The sequence below is a fragment of the Anabrus simplex genome, chromosome 9 (assembly GCF_040414725.1).
Source record: "Anabrus simplex isolate iqAnaSimp1 chromosome 9, ASM4041472v1, whole genome shotgun sequence".
NCBI classification, from domain to species: domain Eukaryota; kingdom Metazoa; phylum Arthropoda; class Insecta; order Orthoptera; family Tettigoniidae; genus Anabrus; species Anabrus simplex.
Window position 1 is genome coordinate 121,532,405 of NC_090273.1, and position 15,618 is coordinate 121,548,022.

A 15,618-nucleotide genomic window follows, 5' to 3' on the forward strand; every position below is an offset into this window, starting at 1 on the left:
TCATGAGTGTTGACTTCTGACTTGACTCAGACATGGGATGGAAAAGGTTAATGCCTACTTTACAACAATGAGCATTTAGTAACAGATTTCGGTGAAACCAGAACTGAAGTTTAGTGATCTTTCAAACAAACTACACTGAAAACTTTTGACCTAAGAACCGCTTTACCCAGATCTTAGCTAGAAACAGACATGAGAACCTTTTAATTATGAGTTACTAAATTTATAGTAGTGCTTAATTCATTTTACATATTTCTATTAACAATTCTCCTTAATTTGGGTCTGCATGGTAAAGAAATTAAAAATCTTTTATCAAATAAATTTTGTGCATTTTACTTAAATTTAGTGCAAACCTAGTCATGCGCAGGACAGTATTAATTTAAATCAATATGCACTAGATCTTCATACAATTAAGATCAGTCTTTCTTGCTTTTCATGCTAACATAAGTTGGAAATGTTTCTACACATTTCATCCATCTTCAGAGGAGAGAAATGACCTACCTTATCTATGTAAAAGTGACCTTTGACTTGACCTGAAGGTGTACTATCATCTTCGTATATGCTGTGGACTAGGATAATGAGATAGGTAATATCACTAAACAAGGACACAACACAGCATTGTCTTGTTTGAATCCACAACATAACATTGAGATGGGGATAAAACATACATGCGGCATGTGGACTAGCACCCCTCCTACGCTGTGGATCTCAGGAATCGGCATGTTGATGACGACATCTGGCTTCGGTTCTGACTTCTTTTCCGCTTCTGGTGGACTCTTACGACCGTGACCACCTTCATCACCTATAGTGACTGTTTCATCCACCTGATGAATAAAAAGAAAAAGAAATTCTGAGTAAACAAAACCAACTAGTATCGAGTAGGAAAAGTTACATTCTCCCTGTAGGAGAGTACTTATTCATACTGTATTTTGTCACAAATTTGGACAATGATGAGAATATGTTGGAAAGTTGATGCTGAAGACTTTGAAAGAGGCATCATCTGCAATTTTACAATACTAAATTATTTTATAAAACAAACTGAGACTAAGCTACCATTCAAACAGTTACACTAGAGTCTCGATAATCCGAGGTAATTGGGAGGGGAAGGTACCTTGGATTTGGAATAACTCGGACAATATGAAGCAACACAGGAAAAATCGTGAAACATGAAAAAAAATTGGCAACAATTGAAGATATGGTCCTGTATTGCCATTTCTAACAGTGTTATGGCATGGATTAAGGTTATTTTTATGGAAACAAGCCTTTAACTGACTTCTGCTTCTGAATGTTGCACTGTTTCTATGCAGCAATGTCACGCCATCACTTGCAGAGCAGGATGTTGGTGGGAGTTGCCTCTGGTTATTGTTCTACATAGCATAGTGCCGCCTTCAACGCAGTGACACCCTTGCTATGAGACATATTAGGCGCTGTCTCTACTAAAACTTCTTCCTCGCTATCTTCTGTTGGTCCATTCAACATTTCAATGATTGATGCGTATATAAGTTCATACCGTTCATCACTCTTCATCCATTCCATAACTTTGATTTCACTAGCATCTTTACATCCAGGTATCTGTGAGATTAAATCTGACAAATTTGGTATGTCATCAGCATTACTGTCATTGGAGTTACTGTGAGCAGGCACAGCACTTTCTAAAATCTTCTTCAATGATTTTGTGAGTGTCTCTGACTTCACTTTGTACCATGATTCTGCTAACCAATACACTACACTCCTTATGGTTACCTGCATGAGGAAGTTCTTGACGTTTCCAGGAAGAATGTAACAGACGGTGCCACTATTTTTCTTTTTTAGACATTCCAAAAAACTCTAATCCATAGGTTGTATCAAACCTATGTTGTAGGGGGGTAATAAAGCATGAATGCCATAATATACTAATTCTTGTTCATCTGGATGTGACCCTGCATTGTCCAGCAATAAAACTGCTTTAACAGGCAGAACCTTCTTTCCCAAAAACATTTTAGTTTCAGGCATGACAACAAACAAGTGCATGATCTCAGTAAAGGGAGAGTGTCGAAAACTCATTTTAAATTAGAGTAACTCTTGAATTTAACAGAGCCTCAGATTTCCGAGACTCGGATTTGTGAGACGCTATTGTATTTCACTCCTGGGAGAAAAATTTAACTGGTGATGTATCTAATCATGTTTACTATGAGTGATTAAAAGGACAGGTTTTATGAGTAAACTATCATTTCCTTATTATTATTATTTTTTTATTTTATTTTTTTTTTACAAATTTTAAGTAAGTGTAAGTGAAAAATTTCTTATAGAAAAGGCAGATTTAGTAATGACCTGGCACTCAAGGTTAAAATATTCTTCAAATATTGATGGCAAACATGGTATACCTTTCAACTATCAGTGTTGTTATGAACCAAACCAAATTTTAACACTATGAAACGTGATTTGAGATAGCTGACACAAGTTATACTCAATGAAGTGATGATACTCACATCAGGAGGATGTGCTGGTGATTCTGGTGCAAGGAACTCCACCAGTTCCAATGCTAGCTGGTACCACATTACACAGGACTCACAGAACAAACACTCATCCTTGTTGGAGCTACAAGCATGGCCATCCGTCCAAGACACAGACACCATACCTTTAAGTAACTTGCACACATCTTGGGCAAGAGTGGTGTGCACTCCGCTGTGTTTCTCTACTTCTTGAAGCTCCAACTAGAAAACAATTGACAACAGTATACATTATAACTTTCTTTTGTTTACTATCAACCCAACAACCACTTATATAAAGAAATGTATGATTTCAACTTGCTCCACAGAATATTATGCCAGAATATCAGGGTAGGTTGCCAGATATTTCCCTAGATTTTCAGGTAGGTTTTTCTTTCCATAAGACAGACTGCTTTCACTACAGCTAAAAAATCTGGTCTATCCCACCCACAGGGTACTGGTAGCCATTTCTAATATGAAGTACAGACATCAGCTAAAGGGTCCTCAGTTTCATTTCCTACACCAAGAGACGTACACTCAGCTAAAGGAACTCATCCACCCACAGCAGCTGGCTCCCTTAGGTTGTCAGACTGTTTCCTGCATCAAAGGAGATAGTGGCATGATGATCGTTGAACTAAAAGAAGCTGCCCCGAATATTTAAATGGAGACACATGATCCATAGGATGACTGAGAGCCATACTTGACTCAACAGATGAACAGAGATAGATGATTCGATTGATGTCAGCAGTACAGTATATTTCAGCATATGTGCACAGTTTGGTTAATGACAGCCATTATACCACCAAAGAGATGAAACTCTTCTGCAATATAGTGGTATACCTGTGAAAATCAAGATTGAATGATTGATTGATTGATTTATTTATTTATTTATTTATTTATTTATTTATTTATTTATTTATTTATTTATTTATTTATTTATTTATTTATTTATTTATTTATTTATTTATTTATTTATTTATTTATATTTTAGTGCCGTGAGTGTCCGACGACATGTTCGGTTCGCCTGGTGTAGGTCTTTCTACTCGACGCCCATAGGCGTCTTGATGTGGGATGATGATGACAATGAGGTAGGGAGGGGGTGAACTCCGGTGTCACTACATAGCCCTACTGTTGAAAGCCTGCTCAAAGCCTTATGTCCCCATCCGATGGAGCAATCTCCATCAACGGCGTCATATGCCCTCACTCCATATGAGCAGTGTGGAGAGGTTTGGAATTTAATCCAGGCTTTAGGCATGCAATCTAGTGATTAGAAATTGTATGCCACCACCTCCCCTACCCTGCCGGCTAACGTTCTGATGGTGAAAATGTCAACCAACGGGACTCGAACCGGCTAACCATGGTGTCAGACCATATAGACTTCAATGTCTTAACGATCATGGCTACTAGATGGGCTATCAGGGTGTATGATTATATGGTGATGGCGAGAAACATGCGAGTAAATACAGTATATTAAAGAGTGGGATGAGAAGTATTTCATTATGAAGGACCATAGCATGAGAAGAAATATACAAAGTTTGACATTGATTCTTTTGCATAAGAGTCTGATAAGTTTTGGTGTTATGGAGTATACAAGGAAGTATGTTTGTTTTATTGCACAGTCCATCTTTCATTAGGAATGAAACTGCTTCTAGGCTGTTGCCAACTATTTCTGAGTCTGGAAGCTTGATCTGCTTTAAATGAAGGATTTATTAGATTAAATAAAAGTTATTGGGATGTCTTTCTATTTCCTTTGCCTTTGATTTAAGTTGAAGCCAGAACAACAGTCAAACAAAATTCCATTTTCTACTCCAGATTGTTAACTCCATGCTTGATTACAATATTCTCCTGCTGATATTAAGTGTCAGTAACAATTTAGCAATGGTAGATTTTAGGTTTGAAATTTGGGCTGGCCAAGATATGATGATGGATAATTGACCAAACAATCACCACAGACTAATGGAAACTAAACTGCAGTTATTGTAGAGGTCAGGAAGTCATTACTGAGACAGAAAAAAAAAAAATCCACAGTAAACTTATTCAATAAAGAACATGATCTTGGTCATTTCTTTAGTAAACCAGTATTGTTTATCAGGAACACATTACACAAGAATTAATCATCAATAAAGAACATTATTTGAAAGAAATATTTTGTTTGAGGAAAAAATCATATGGTGTCAGAAAAGATACCTGGCCTTAAAACCCCAGCCAAATCCAAAATGAGTCAGGGTGGCTCCAGTGTTCGCATATGCATGAATATAACACAGATTTCTAGTTATTACTGTTAAATCTTTCATTGTTTACTACTCCCTTCTTTAGGTTTACTTAATGTAACAGTACCTTTCCATTTGACATTTTCTTTTGTTGTAGTCTTATTCTTTCTAAATTTGCATATTACTCATATTTTGTCTATATTAGTCTTACATTTGCATTTCACTCTATAATTCAATGTACTGATCGTCTTTTTCACTTGAAAATTGTTTTGATCTCGAGATTTCCATACTTTAAATTTCATTGACCAATGGACTCGTGCACTGTGACGTTTCTCATTACGTCATTCAGTCATCATTTTGCGTATTTGCTCTTTTCTAGCTTATTCCTTATCAATTTATAACAACCATGGTAACCTTATTATATTTCTCATATTTCAGTATATTTGTGTATAACTTTCCATTAGTAATTAGTTTCTCTAACCCGCACAATCTTAGTTTCTTATCATAGCTCCGCCCACCCTACTGGGTATAAATACAGCGATTCACTCTCTTCCCGTGTCATTCGGCCACAACGCGCTGGTCGTCGCCTTTCGCCTCGTTTCTCGCTGATGTCCAAGACATGCAGGTTGTATCTCACTCATCAGACGTCACACTGGCCGTGCTAATTTGCCTCTGTTCTTCAAGAAGCCAGCCATGATAGAAATCTACGCTATTCCTAGCTAACACAGAGGGCGTGTTGGGACTGTCTACTTGCCAACTTTAGGTCAACTTTGACCGTAACTCTACATGCCATCCAGCCGCTAGCACTTTACAACAGCTGTAACCTAGCTTCAAGGCCGCGCCAGCAGCTTTCTGGTCAACATGCAGCAACCTGATTGAGTTTAACCTCGCCTTTCTCTGTGCTGGGATTGAGGTCTTTACTTCCACCATCTATGTGACATGTGCTGCAAAAGTTATATATTTGGCCTTCTTCAAGTAAATTCTTTATCATTTAAAATTGTATTAAATTTTATCGTCAAAAATTGGGGTACACTCTGTACCACACGTGTTGATTTTTCTGGAACGTGCACAAGACACATTCGAGATCTTTCCAAGGACAAGACAACAAGCATCAAATAAAAATATTAAAATTTGATTGGCTTAGAAAAATCGAAAGGTAACTCCTGTGCGGTCAATGGTCATTAATTTTGCTGTGGCATTTCCGCTTACACCTTCGGGAAGTGCGTTGCAGAGTGTCTGATTTCTGTCTTCGGCATCGTGTAGAGTAGACGTGTTGTCCTGGAGCTCTGTGCTCCATGGGAGCTCTGGCTTCTCCTGGGGTAAGCAAATCTTAAATTTCCTAATGTAACTTAACCTTATTTCATTTTACCTTTTTTAATTTGTCACAGGGGTTTACCCGTCAATTTTTCTGCCAGAAAACAAATGTAAATTTTTCATGGTGTAAAGAAGTCTTACATCCATCTTTGCCACAAGGCAAGCCTTTTATAACATATTTGTAACCTAAGTTTTATTTTTCATTAAGCTTGGACACAGTAAATCTGTTTCTTTTAGAAAAATTTTCCTTCGATCAGTGTTCTTTTAGTGAAGGTGGTCACTTCACATTTAAAGTATTTTCCATGAAGTTTAGTACTGGCAAGATTGTAAGACTGCAAGTTAATTGCATCTGGGTTTCTTTTCCTATTTTGTGTTTATATTAACAGTAGTGTTTATTATTTCCTTTTTAGATATTTTTATAATAAATAAGTAGGTATTTATGATAAGTAGATATTAACTAAATTATCCTTTGTTTGAAGTTTTGGCCACAAAAGTTCTTCGATCCACAACCTCGTAGGGTTCCTTCCACTTTCCATATCCTGCCATTAGTTTCCGTGCATTTTACCTTGTTTAATTTTGATTTTATTATATGGTCTTAACGATTCTAAATTATACTTTATGTCAAAATATTAACCACTACAATCTACAAGAACATCACTGACATCTATCCACTGCTACTATGAGAATTTCGACAGCACTTCTCAAGATGCTGTATGGTTCCTTTCAATCCATTCTACGTATTTGCCAAGGAATGTACAGTTAAGTAATAGAATTCCAAAAACGGACACTTTTTTCAATTAATTCAAAATTAAAATATTGCAATCAGTGTCACAATCAGTTTAAGAAGCTTCAGTGCAATACTATCAAATAATAACTGTGTCTTGAAGATTCACTTCGGGCATTTCAAAACAAATTTTTTACTACAGAGTCTCAGACTCATTTTCTCCACATCAGTGTTTATGTATTTCTGGTTCACTACAGTGAAACCTTGTTAGTATGTTCCTCATTAATACGTTTTTCCTGCTTAACACGTCATAAGTTTGAAGTCCCGATGCTCATCCTATTAAATCTGTATTTAAAAACCCTCACTTAACACAGAGATAAGAGACCTCGCCACAGGTCGGTCGGAGAAAGTTGCACGTTAAGAGGAAATGACCTTGAATTCTCGAACACCGAGTATATTGTGCTTTTGAGGGGCAAGCTGATAGCTTCAGTAAACACTAGAACAAGACAAGACAGGGCTAAGTTAAAGCACTGAAATAGATTCCACTGCGGCTAGGAGTGCTGAATTCAGTTTTCACACTTTTTTTTCTTTTCTTTTTTTTTCAAAGGTGTCCTGTTGACATACATGGTTTATGGCTGGGAGTCATCCAAAATTACGGCAGTCACCACTACAAAATGTGTAACGGAAGTGTAACTCTAACAACCGTGCAACCGTTGGTGGATGGTCATGACCGAGAGACATATCTATGATCATTTGATTTTCTCAAGGGGAAAAGTGGTTTATTCTTTGTTCTATGGAAAAGTCTTTGTTGTCAGTGAGATTGTTGAATAACCCAGCATGCTTGATTGTGCTTGTAGCCTATTTTGCATTCCAATCAGATGTTAAAAAGTTTATTTATTCAAAATCATTCTTTCCAACTTCGGAAACTTTCCTTCGCGCAATCGTTTTCTTTTTCTGTTCCTATTTTGCTTATACGCATTTTCAATTTTGTCTCGGTCATAGGAAGGGGAGTTAGTAACTGGAATAACTTACCAAGGGAGATGTTCAATAAATATTCAATTTCTTTGAAATCATTCAAGAAAAGGCTAGGAAAACAACAGATATGGAACCTGCCACCTGGGCGACTGTTCTAAATGCAGATCAGTATTGATTGATTATTCACCAGCGAATCTGTCCGAACCAGTGCCGAGTACTGCCGAAGTTTCATGTTCAAAATGGCGGCCAAATGTGCTTAATCGCTAATGGTGACTATAACCTCGCGAGAAATTCATGCTCAAACAAAGTGACCAGAAAACAGTGTTTAATTACCAACTGGTCAGAAATGTAAGGCTTCAGCTAACAATTCATTATACAATTGTTTTAGGAAAAACGTGATCTGCTATAATATGTAGGTACTGTAGTTACTTCTATGAGCCCAAGGGCAAAAGCATGTCATATCTGTTCTTCCATGTTTTTTTCACATATTTTAATAGTTTCTTGTTACTTTGACAGGCTCCAGTAGATAATTATTTATACTTGTTCTCTTAACTTTTCCGTGCTCTCCTTTATCTCCTGAAACACTACACACACAATGTGAATGTACTAATGTGTAAAGTGATACCATCTCCCTGTTGGATAGTTTTTAATGGGATATTCAATAGTACGTTTTCCCGCATAACACGATTTTTTCGCCGTCCCCTGCAGAAATGTACTAACGAGGTTTCACTGTACTGTGTTTTGAAGATCTTTCGCTTTGGGCATTTTCAAGTAAATTTATGGACTAATAAGTCTCTAACTCTTTTTTGCTCTGCATTAGGGTTCATCTATTTGTAATTCAGACCTATTTAATTAATAAATGTAATTGTAAAATTCCTTTCACTTTTAATATTACGAAGTTCAGCACACTTTCACTTTCTTATCTTGTTAATATCAAATTATATATATTTCTCTATCTAGTCATGAAGTTACTCTTTCCTTTTTAATTGTTAACTCTTTTTAATAATTTCATTCAGAGAATATTTATTGTAAATTAATTAGTACAGCATTTACTGAAGTATATTTGTTGGGTTTCTTCCCTCCTAATTTCTCCTTCTATGTTTGCCTTCAGTCCATCCATCAATTGAATCAGTCGGAGCTGAAAAGCATGAAGTCAGAATTGCACATTTTTAAAATTATTCAATATTCTGAGGTATTGAACCAAGGGCCTTTGAATGACATAAGAAGGAATTAGGTCAGCCTTCTGTTTATAGCAGAAACCACTGCTATGTGTAGTGCAATCGGAGGAGGAAAGCATTAAGTCACTGACTTAATGTTGGCTGCTCCGCAGATTCACGTGCTATATTATTTGGTGGCATTTTCTGGTTGCTCACTACAGGAAGTGTGTGTTATTTGTGCATTATGTCTCCTAAAAGAAACAGATAAGACAGTCTTCATAAGAAAGACATTATAAAAGATGCTATCCGAAAAGTACCTTACATAGACTACAGTGGGAAGAAAATCAATGAGAAGAAAACAAGTTAAGTTTGCAGGTTAGTAAACACAGTGTATCTGCCCATAAGTAGCAGCAAGTGCGGGAGTAGTTGTGTCCTTATCATAACAGCTAGGAGGAGGCCTGGGTTCTATTTCTGATTAGGTAACATCGAATTTGTGGCCAAGGAATTAGGTTTAGATAAGTTTTCTACAGATACTTTTTTGGTTGTGATATAAATCCAGCTGGTTTATTCTCTTTCATTTTCAGCAATATCGTTGTCTGCAGTGAGCTGGCCAGGAATATGGGACTGTGACGTAGAACTGCTCGTATTTTTAAGATAAGAATCGTGCAAGTAATCTCATTCAGATTATTTTTTTATGTTTGTAGGTGCCACAGGCATTGTTTTGAAAGTTTTGGTGATAATCATAAAGTAAACATTCTGGTCAGTTCCATGATCTGCTAAGCAAAGATTCCCAAGAATTGTATTTACTAGACCTTATTGAAGGAAGTGATGTCAAACAGCACCAGCCCAATGCCGAAGAAGAACAGAAGGAGCGATCTTAAAGTTTTCAATAGTTTGTCATGGTAGGTTCAAGAAGGATATTGGTGTGTCAAAAAGCTTTCCGAAGTTTACATGCTATAGGTATGAAACTGTTATATAACGTAACTCATGCTCTGCTTCATGGAGAAGTGCCAAAAGATAAGCATGAAATAATCTTAACAAATCTTCTGAACAAGTTAATAAAGCTATACATGATCATATAACATCATTTCCTGTAAAATATCCCCACTATTCTGTGAAGGAAGACCAATATTTGGATGCTCGCCTCTGTGTGAAATCCTGGTGCATACCCTGACACAACTGTTAAATATAATTATTATAGGAAATACTTCCGTGAAAACTTTGATTATAAATTTGGAAGACCCCAGATAGATGTTTGTTCTCTGTTCAAAAAACTCAATTCAAAATTAAAGAGCCCTCACATCTCCAAAAATTCAAAGCTTGCTGCAAAGGCTGAACTGGAAATGATCCATCTCCGCAGGAGTCATAATTTTTATAGGTTTTTACAAGAAGTGAAATCCTTATGCAAACATAATGAGGACTCGGGCATCATAGCTTTTGATTTAATGCAAAATCTTCCTTTGCCTAGGATTCCAGTGCAAGAAATATTTTACCTGCATCAGTTGTGGGTTAATGTATTTAACGTACATGATCTGAAAACTGGACACACTGTAGTCTATCGTTATCATGGGAGCTAATGAAGCATGCTCTTTTTTGAACCACTACATAACGCATTATATTCCTCAAAGTGTGAAACACCTCCACTTATTTTCAGATGGGTGTCCTGGCCAAAATAAAAACCATACCGTAGTCAGAATGTGTATGGGTTTGACAGGTACAGGCAAATTTCAATCTATCACTCACAAGTTTCCTGAATGTGGACATTCATATTTACCTTGCGACAGAAATTTTGGTGTATTCAAGAAGAAACTAAAAACTGTTGGTGGACTGTATACACCCTGTAGAGATAATAGCGAATAGTAGGGAAAATGTTGAAGTTCACATCGTGGAATATGATGAGGTGATAAATTTTGATGCATGGTGGATTTCAAATACGAATTCAAATACGATAACAACCAGACTGGAGTGATTCAAGCATCAGTCTACGTAGACTTGCCAGTTACACATACATTTTATCTGGGAAAACATAAATTTTTAATCAGCCCCCCAATGCCTTATGAGAGGGCACATAAGGAAGGACAAGTTGTTCATAAACTTAAAGAAGCTGAAGAACACTGGAAAAAAATACAGTATGCTCAACACGAGGGACTCGATTTCTACCAGGATATTCTGAACTGGCCAACTACGGTAAGTGAAAGGGAATCCTTGTGATGTTTCATATCATGTGTGGTATTGTAAATTATATTTGTAATGGACTTACATATGTTTGTTATTAAAATACATGTCAATAAAACTGCCATGTGATATATTCATTACAGATGAATGTTAAACTGACCACGGAGCTAAAAAGCACTCAGTCAAATTCTTTTCATTGATTGTTATTTTAAAATTGACCTTCCACTAACGCAAATATAGTGAGAGTATCTGGTTTACAATGTATAATATCAACATTGCATGCTTCTTATACATTCTCCGTGAGTAATTACATTTTTTCTTTCTCCTGAAAAGTAGTGAAAACTGACTTAATGCTTTTCAGCTCCGACTGATTCAATTATTCTAACCCCTGTACTGGTAAGCTTTTACCTTTACCACTCCTATCCCATCTTCCGGAAACATAAAATTCCAACCCTGGATCTTACCATAGTTTTCTCCATCCAGCAACCCCATAAATATCTGATGATGACGATGATGACGATGATGATGATGATGCTTGTTGTTTGAAGGGGCGTAACATCTAGGTCATTGGCCCTTAATGGTACAAAATGAGATGAAATGGAATGACAAATTAAAGGTCCAAAATCCTCCACTGACCAGAATTCAAAACGTGAGGACGAAGAATGAATGGATATGAATTTAAAACAAACAGTGGATCCGACCTGCAGTGCCTCACATTCACAGAAACTGATGTAAAACAATAGTATTACTGACCAAGGGACTGCTTCTATAGCACAATACTGAATCAATGATGCTTGCAGTCTAAAGGGGTCCAAAATTCAAGTCATCTGCCCCTCATGATGGTACTTATCGCTAGAAAAGTAGAACCATGGCATTTGTCATGGTGCGGTACTAATCAAAAGTAGCACAGACTCGTGGTATTCCACACATTATAGTACTACTCACAGGTAATGAAATTTGCGCATGTAATACAGACCTATGGTGTTTTGCACATTGCGGTGCCATTTACAGGCAACACAAACCTATGGTGTTCATCACATAAGTGTACTAACCACAGGGACTCATACTATCCCGTGGTGTTCCTCATATAGTGGGAACTAATCATAGGCAAGCCAGAACCATGGTGTCGCTCATATAGTGGTACTAATCACAGGTACTGTAAATGCCGACAGTGCACTCTAAGTGGAAGGCTGACCTCACGGTGCTCCTGCGTGCTACTAATTACAAACCTATTTGATACCTAACACAGTGTTATTATGCGCAAGTAAAAGTGACCCATGGTGTTCCCCGCGTGGTGGTACTAATCACAAGTAGTGTCATGGTTCTAATACAATAATCCCTTGGTCGCCCATTTTAGTTGCCTCTTACAACAGGCAGGGGATACCATGGGTGTATTCTTCGTCTGCGTCCCCCACCCACAGGGGGTGCATAAATATCTGGGATAAGCAGAAGAAAACGGAATATGAGGGAGACGGTTAGAAAGAAAGGACTGATGTGTAGACAAACAAAGTTTGGATTCTCAATCATGATAATGCTCCTGTGTATATGGTGTTGCCAATTCAAGAATTTTCAGCGAAAAACAGCATGACTGTCATTCCCCAGTCCTCCTATGTTCTTCGCCATAAGACCTATCTGTGTCGGTGCGACGTAAAGCCACTAGCATTAAAAAAAAAAATTTGTTTTCTTTCCTAATTTGAACACAACATTGAAAGGATTTTGCTTCCAGATAACAGAAGAGATACAAGAAACTTCTTTTTTTTTTTTTTTTTTTTTTGCTATGGGCTTTACGTCGCACCGACACAGATAGGTCTTATGGCGACGATGGGATAGGAAAGGCCTAGGAGTTGGAAGGAAGCGGCCGTGGCCTTAATTAAGGTACAGCCCCAGCATTTGCCTGGTGTGAAAATGGGAAACCACGGAAAACCATTTTCAGGGCTGCCGATAGTGGGATTCGAACCTACTATCTCCCGGATGCAAGCTCACAGCCGCGCGCCTCTACACGCACGGCCAACTCGCCCGGTCAAGAAACTTCTCTCGAAGAAATTATTCCATTTAGTAACCAAAATGTATGATACACGAGAAGTGTCATCCGATTTAGAAATTAATGTTGTCATTCCTGTTCTTAACCTTTTAAGTGCTGAGTTACCAGTTGGGTTTTTGGTACCTCAGTGCTGAGTTTTTTCATTCGTACGTAAACAAAATTGTAGAAGCCTCAATTTTTAACTTATCAGTGGGGTGATTAGCTTAAAATGTTTGTAAATATTGGTTGTTTATAAATCTAAATGCAAATGGAAAACCCTACACTTATGTTTAATATTATTTTGAGAGAAAACAAAATTACACTTATGTGCCCATGCGTGCATTATCTTTATACAAAGTAAAGAGCCCAAAATAATATTATTTCCTAAAATCTGTAGGCAACTGATACATGTAACTTCTTAGAAGTATATAAGTTGATATTTTAAAATACTTTCCAAACCTGGAATGTGGTGATAGTTAAATGTTTTCTACTGGTTGTTTGTGATGCCGATTTCTTCAACTATCTGCACCAACTCCACTAGCACAAAAGTTTCTAAAAAATCAATGATTTTTGGGTTGCCATCGAACACTACTTGGCCCCCAGAGCCTGTCACAATTACTTGAAAGTCTGGTGAAGACAAGTAATCCATCCGCCATGAAATTAGTGATAATATAGCTTTTGTATTACCAATATAAATGGTCCGTTATTGGACATTATAAATTTTCCAGCTAACTCATTCCTGTTTGCCAGCGTTTCGCCCCCGTGTGCTAGGCTGGACTCATCAGTTGGTACCTAGCACACCTACCAAGACGCTGGCTAGTGCACACCACGGAGGCCACAGCGTAGGCTAATTGTAACCACCAGCAGTGCCAATGCACTATGGGAGACTTTGTGTCACTACCAAAAATTGATGCCTGCTTGGCCATCAGATGATTTACATGTTGATTCCCAGAGGGATTCTGAAATATTTGTTACGAATGAGTAAATTTATAATACCAATATAAATGGTCCATTATTGGACATTATATGCCAAGCAAAGCATTTTCGTCTCTCTTACTGACACACCATTATACTCACATCACGCTCCAGTCCACCTTACCCGAGTCATTCCCTGTCATGTGGCTGTTGAGCTCGCACCGTAAATGCAGTTAAAGATGGATAGTGAATGTGTTCAGCCTGGTGTTTCTTCGGGTCTATTATCTTAAGAGGATGAAGTAAGTGGGAGAAACAAACAAGAAACTCCTCTGAAGCGTCGTCGGTTGGAAGGGCTAAAGAAGAAGGATTTAGCCAGCCAGACAAAATCCGTAATTGTGAATGTATTGCATTACGTGCAGAAGTTGGCTGACTCAAATATTTTGCAGACTGTGAGCTTCAAGAAAAGCCAAGAATTGACTGCAAAAATGTGTAATGTTGGCTTTCGTTCGGTCCAGAGATGTGTTCATGAAGCAAAATAATCATCCAACCATAAAATACTTTCATCTCCAAGGAAAACTTGATAAATTAGCTCTCTCTTGGGGCCATGAGGTAGTAAGGCCGCCACCCTACCACTGCCTATACCAACCAATTGAAATAATTTGGGCTCAAGTCAAGAGAGAAGTGGCAGAGAGGAACAAGACATTCTAAATAAAGGAAGTAGAAAAACTCACGTCAGAAGCCATCGTCCGTGTGACTGCTGTAGACTGGGAAAAGTGCTTCAATCGCGCGGAAAATTCTCAAGCAGATGATTGGACCAAGGAAATAATAAGGGACAAAATAATGGAGTCATTCATCATCAGTGTAAATGACGGCTCGACAGATAGTGAGATGAGTGATGACAGTGACTAAGAAATCTTAGACTGCCTTTTAGTTAAAAATGATTCTTAATTCATTGTAAATTAGTGTAAACCTATTCTTTAAAGTAGTTCTTTTTCTATATTACTCAGCCCAATATACAGTATTCAAATATTCAAAGCTATTATGTAATAAAACCGATACAGATTAATATGTAATCCGAAAGTATTTATGGCGTCCTGCAGTCTGTGTTGGCGCACGCGCCCCGAACTGTCTCAGTTAGTGTCATTTACATGATCGCTTTCCGGGTAATTTTCCAGGAAAACTACAAGACTCACGAAAATATGTTTCAGATAAAAAATGTAAGTCAGGCGATCTTTTACATTTTTCTCGCAGAAAAAATTTTATTGGCTGAAGAAATAAAAACTTGACTGCTTACTGAAATTTTCAATATATGATTCTACGGATTTAAATTTACTCGTTCAAGATTTTATTTTAATAATTATTTAAAGTGATTTATGTGGAAAATAGTTATACCACTCAAATCAGCAGTCTTTTCTGAAGCTTGTAGTATAATTTGTTTCGAAACATTGTATTAAGTAACATCAGGAGTTTGAGAGAGAGCAACCTGCCTCGCGCTCTGAAACGATGTGCTGAGTTAGACATTTCTTCTCCAGTTGCTACATAACCTTGGCAACAGAGTAATTTCTCTGACCCGCCTAATTTGGTGGCCGCGACAATAGTTTACTATGTCATGCATGCAGAATTTTAATATGTATTATTTACAAAAGAACAGAGAGACATGTTG

General features: G+C 37.4%; 1 protein-coding gene across 1 annotated transcript in view; it reads right to left on the reverse strand.

Annotated features, from left to right (window-relative positions):
• Positions 1–15,618, reverse strand: part of unc79 (UNC-79 domain-containing protein) — a 346,819-nt gene that overhangs the window by 237,932 nt on the left and 93,269 nt on the right. Inside the window, exons 15-16 of the mRNA XM_068229169.1 lie at positions 2,444–2,690; positions 666–799 (exon numbers count right to left, since the gene is read on the reverse strand). Of these exons, the coding sequence (XP_068085270.1) occupies positions 666–799; positions 2,444–2,690 (381 nt within the window). The remainder of the gene's footprint in view (positions 1–665; positions 800–2,443; positions 2,691–15,618) is intronic.